Raw genomic sequence first — 6,000 nt, 5'->3', positions numbered from 1 at the left:
CACCATTTCACAAGTTCAGCACCATTTTCCTGCACTGTGTTCATAATTCTTCGATATTTTCAATATGATAAAATTTACTGATCTCAGTCTTGAATATACTCAATACCTGAGTTTCCACAACCACCTGGGGCAGTGAATTGCCCAGATTCTCCAACCTCTCAATGAAGAAATTCCTCTTCATTTCAGTACTAAATGACAAAGTGATTTGCTATCCTGACTTGGAATTACATCGAGGTAAAAACAATGACTGCAGATCCTGGAAACCAGATTCTGGATTAGTGGTGCTGGAAGAGCACAGCAGTTCAGGCAGCATCCAAGGAGCAGCGAAATCGACGTTTCGGGCAAAAGCCCTTCATCAGGAATAAAGGCAGTGAGCCTGAAGCGTGGAGAGATAAGCTAGAGGAGGGTGGGGTGGGGAGAAAGTAGCATAGAGTACAATGGGTGAGTGAGGGAGGGGATGAAGGTGATAGGTCAGGGAGGAGAGGGTGGAGTGGATAGGTGGAAAAGGAGATAGGCAGGTAGGACAAGTCTGGACAACTCATGGGGACAGTGCTGAGCTGGAAGTTTAGAACGAGGGTGAGGTGGGGGAAAGGGAAATGAGGAAACTGTCGAAGTTCACATTGATGCCCTGGGGTTAAGCAAATGTGGCTGTGGTAGCGAGTTTGTTTCACGACATGGTTGAAGAGCTTCAGGGCCGAGGAAATGACCTGGGAGTTGCAGTGGGAGAGGGACTCCCTGAGATGCTTGTAGAGAGAGGAGGAAAACTTCTTCAAGGCAGGCATCCTTGCAACAGGATTCGCAGTAGGGTTAAAATCAACGAGGTAAAAACAATGACTGCAGATCCTGGAAACCAGATTCTGGATTAGTGATGCTGGAAGAGCACAGCAGTTCAGGCAGCATTACATCGACATTCCTGCACTGTTGCTGGGCCAAAGCCCTGAAACTGGCTTCCCAACTGCGCTGCAGAGCAAGGGGTGCTGACTCAGCCAGTGTTTCCCACATCTCAGATTTAAAACAAACCTTTAGCACAATAACACATAAAAAAGGTACCTAATATGAGTCAATAGAATAGATTTGATTACGTCAGAAGTGATGCTGTATAAAAGAGGGCATCAAAATCAGGAGTTCTCCAGGTCAATGAATGCAAGTAACCCTAATGACCCCGTGGACACTTGGGGGCGGGCCTGTACGATCACATGATCTCGCGGGGGCCAATGGGTGGATCGTGCGATATGATGACGTCAGCGCGGTTGCGGGGTAATGCTGTCACCATGGCGGCGCTGTGCGGGCTCGGGATGGAGTCATGATGCCCAGCAAGAAGAAGAAGCGGCTCCACCGCAGTATTCTGCTGGCTAAGAAGATCATCATTAAAGACGGAGGCACGGTGAGTGGCGCCGCAACGGGAGGGCTCAACTTCCAGTAAATCCCGGTACAGCAGAGCCTCTTCCTCCTCAGGCGGCATGGGCCGGGGGAGGGGGACAGGAGTCAGGCCTCAGGCCCCAAGCCGCAAGCCGCCTGTGGGCCCCGAGGTGTCTACAGCTTTAAATCCGGCCTGTCCATTAACCATCACACCCGTTAACTAACGAGCCCATCATTTCGTCGGGATGTTCACCAGTTCTTCTTCCTAGAGCTGTGAAAGATAGGATCTAGTGAATAAGAATTGAGTCCATGACTGTGGTTATCAAATGAGAATGTTTCTGAGATAAAACTTTGGTGCTTCCAGTAGTCTTTCAATGCATCAAAAAGAGTGAGGCAGTATTCACCCTTGCTGTGCTCCCAAATAATAGATGTACTTTATAAACATCATGACAAAAAGATCTATTTTACTTTTTGATTATGTCAAGGGACCAATCAAGCTTGCACATTTCCTTCGCAAAAGAAGTGGTTTTGCACAGCAAGCATGTTTGGACACAGGAAAATTTAACAACAGAATAATATCTTTTACACCAGCAGGGATACACAAATTAATTTTCAGAGGCCATCACATAAGGATCCTTCCTGTGTAATTCATAGTTCTTTAACCATGTTCCAGGATTCCCTCTGAATGAGAGGTTGGCAGGCACTTGTCAGTCAGATGAATGTTGATGGGGAGATAAAACTGAAGATAAGAGATGGAGGAAACCGACTTTGTGAAGGTGATAAGAGGTAGAGACATAAATGGGAATAGAGAAATAGAAATCAAATGAGTCAAATACATAGAGATTCACAAAAGTTAGAGAGGTGGAATAAAAACCACTAATTTTACGTTAAAGATCTGCTGTGAGCAGTGCCATGAAAGAAAAATGGAACAGTAAATTAGTGAAGATGAAATAGTTTTAAAAGTCCTTCTTGTGATATTGAATCTGATTTTTGTTTTATGGTAGTACTTCTGAGTCAGACGTTATAGTTAAAGCCCCATTTAATCAATATTAAGTACAGGGTCGTGTTGAGGATAGTTCAGCTTTTTACCTGATGGTCTCCTGTTAACAAAACTTTAAACTGTGATCCAGCCATCTTCAGATAGAGTCATGTTGAGGTGTACAGCACAGAAACAGACCCTTTAATCCAATTCGTCCATGCCAACCAGGTATCCTAACCTTATCTAGCCCCATTTGCCAGCACTTGGCCCATATCCTTCTGAACCCTTCCTATTCATATACCCATCTTTTAAATATTGTAATTGTACCAGCCTCCACCACTTTCTCTGGCAGCTGATTCCATACACTCAGCACCCTCTGCGTGAAAATGTTGCCCCTTGGGTTCCTTTTATGTCATTCCCCTCTTACCCTAAACCAATACCCTCTAGTTCTGGACTTCCCACCCCATAGGATATCTGTTTATCCTATCCATGCCCCTCATGGTTTTATAAACCTCTATAAGGTCACCTCAGCCTCTGATGCTCCAGGGAAAACAGCCCCAGTCTATTCAGCCTCTCCCTACAGCTTAAGTGCTCCGACCCTGGCAACATCCATTTAAATCTTTTCTGAATCCTTTCAAGTTTCACAACATCCTTCCAATAGAAACGAGACCAGAATTGCAAGCAATATCCAAAAGTGGCTTAACCAATGACCTGCACAGCCGCAACATGACCTCCCAACTCCTATACTCGATGCTCTGACCAAGAAAGGAACGCATACCAAACACCACCTTCACCATCCTATGTAACTGTGACACAACTTTCAAGGAATGATGAACCTGCATTCTAAGGTCTTTTTTTCTCTCAGCAACACTCTGGTAGCCCTTCCTGATGAAGGGCTTTTGCCCGAAACGTCGATTTCGAAGCTACTTGGATGCTGCCTGAACTGCTGTGCTCTTCCAGCACCACTAATCCATAATCTGGTTTCCAGCATCTGCAGTCATTGTTTTTAACACTCCCTAGGACCTTACCATTAAGTGTATAATTCAAGCTCTGATTTAAAGATCCCGTGATATTTTTGTAACATATAATCATTCAAAATAACTTCTGACAATGGAGCACTTAACACCTTGTTACTGCCCTTAGTATGCTGCAGTGTAAATGTGTTTTTCTTCCTGCCTTTCAGTATAATATCTGTGAAATGTCCAAGTCAAACAGGCTATAGATTTCACAGGAATTGTTTGAATTAATTGCCCTTTCAACTTTTGAATTCAAAGATATCCAGTTATGTACCAGTATGAAATTTGCTGATTTGGCAATTTCTCTCCAAAATCTACCTGTGGAAATGAAATTGAAGTGTTGACCCAATACTATTCATAGCTTTCAACATCAAAATTAATAGCATTTTACTGTCAGTAATACAGTCTTGATCTGTTTTTTTTTGCTTGCTGTACTTTTTTGTAAGGTGCCCAAATATCAGCCCTAGACTTGAACATACATCTACACTGAAGCTCCAATATAGTCTTTTGGGTGAATTATAAAACTGAGGCACCAATAGCCCCCCTTGTGGTTATAAAACCTGACATTACATTAGAGAAGAACAGGGTGTTATTGTAGCAACCTGAGCAACATTATAGCTAGATTATCTGGTCATTAACATATTGTTACAGAGTCACAGAGGTGTACAGCATGGGAACAGACCCTTTGGTCTAACCCGTCCATGCCAAGCAGATATCCCAACCCGATCTAGTCCCACCTGCCAGCACCCAGCCGATATCCCTCCAAACCCTTGCTATTCATATACTCGTCCAAATGCCTTTATTGTGGGAGCTTCTTGTGCATAAGTTAGCTGCTGTATTTCAAATATTATACCAGTGGCTTCAGTTCAGAAGAGCTTTTTTGTCTGTATAGTACTTTGGAGCACCCTTTGCTTTGAAAGATACAGTATACAATACAGTACAGCACAGGAACAGGCCTTGCTGATTCCTAATCCTTACTTAGATCTGCTATCCGTTGCTCATATAGGGTTTCATGTGTCTTATCAAGATATACTTTAAATGTTGCTAAGCTGCCTGCTTCTACTGACAGCACATTCCAGGCACCCACCATCCTTGATATGAGATATTTTCCCTGCACCTTTCCCCTAAACTTTCACCTTCTCACCTTGAACCTGTGCCATCATGTTGTTGACCTTTCCACCATCAGAAAAAGCCTCTGACTATCCATCCTTTCTATGCCTCTCACAATTTTATCAGTTCACCCCTCAGTCTTTCCAATGAAAACAATTGAAGTTTATCCAACCTCTCCTCATAACTAAATCCCTCCAGACCAGGCAACATCCTGAAAACCTTGTCTGTACCCTCTCCAAATCATCCATGTCCTTCTGGTAGAATGGTGACCAGAACTGGATGTGGCATTCCTTGGAGGTAAAAGAAAAGAAAAAGTGCTGTTTTACCAAAAATTATTTTCTGCTGTAGTTTTCTCCCAAGTATTAGTTCAAACATCTGATAGTGGATTTCACATTATCTTTGTCTGAGGACAAAAACACCAGTATCCAAGGATCACATCAGACCATTGCACATGTTTGCATGTGAACGTTTGGAATATTTCTGTAACATTGGAAACTAAGAATATGCATTAGGCTGACAGTAAAAAAGGTAGGATCTCAGGGGCACCTTAGCTTCTGCTTAAAATAAGGCTTCTGCGGTTACTTTGCCTGAATGAGTGGAGTTTGGTTACATTTAGAATATTACTAGCAGAGGAGTGTAGTCATAAAAATAAAAAAAGGTACTTTTGCTTGATGTTTGGGATCAGTATAATGTAATTTCCATATTGATGAAAACATTTGAAAGGACTGCATCAAAATAACTTATCATTTGTTGTTTCTTGTTATATTTTTAGTCTGTTATATATTTACATCCATTTCATTACCTTCATTTGTTTTGTACTTGTGTGAGGACATCTTTTAAGGGTACTGTATGGTTCCATTTAGCTACCTATGATAGTGACTTTTTTGCTAATATAATGTCCCAACAAGCCATCTAGAACGTGAAAGAATAACTGGAAATTCAGCTGCCAATTTGCATTTTAAGATTGGTACTCCGTGTTCCCACTCTCACTCTGTGCATTGCATAGTTTCATAAGGTAGTGTGTGGCATAGGCCAACTATGCTTTAAAGTGAATTGGAGCCTGTAAGATTGATATTTTTAAATTAGATTAGTTAACATGAATTGTTTTCTGAATATATTAGAATAAAATATTTAATCTTAACACCATTTTGCCTAACCTTCACTTTGCTGGCAGTATGATTTAAGTGGTGATTTGCTGATTACAAAAGAAATCTTACCCAGGTTGGTTGTTCTTTAACTACTCAAAGAGTCTCAATGTAAGTTCTTTGCTGTATTGTAAAACATTGCAATGAATTTGACAAGGCAACTACTGTCTTATTTTACCTATGCAAAGTTGGGAGGGAACAGAAGCTATGATTTAGAATGATTATTTCCAAGTCTGAGTAGTTAGATATTTGAGTTACTGTTTCATAAACTAGCAATTGCTCAGGTTGCACTGAACTCTGACTCATTGGTAGCACTCTGCCTTCTTTGTCAGATGGTGTAGGTTCAAAAGCTTGAGTGTTTCGTCTAGGCTGACTCATCAGTAGAGTGCTT

The 6,000-nt window shown here is 41.8% G+C and overlaps 1 protein-coding gene across 1 annotated transcript in view; it reads left to right on the top strand.

Annotated features, from left to right (window-relative positions):
- Positions 1–1,224: 1,224 nt before the first annotated feature.
- The window catches only part of mfsd14a1 (major facilitator superfamily domain containing 14A 1), a 29,273-nt gene continuing 24,497 nt past the window's right edge, over positions 1,225–6,000 (top strand). The window contains exon 1 of the mRNA XM_072573784.1: positions 1,225–1,384. Within this exon, the coding sequence (XP_072429885.1) occupies positions 1,304–1,384 (81 nt within the window). The 5' untranslated portion in view covers positions 1,225–1,303. The remainder of the gene's footprint in view (positions 1,385–6,000) is intronic.

This window comes from Chiloscyllium punctatum, chromosome 7, assembly GCF_047496795.1.
Source record: "Chiloscyllium punctatum isolate Juve2018m chromosome 7, sChiPun1.3, whole genome shotgun sequence".
NCBI classification, from domain to species: Eukaryota; Metazoa; Chordata; class Chondrichthyes; order Orectolobiformes; family Hemiscylliidae; genus Chiloscyllium; species Chiloscyllium punctatum.
This window is presented reverse-complemented; position numbering and strand designations above follow the sequence as displayed.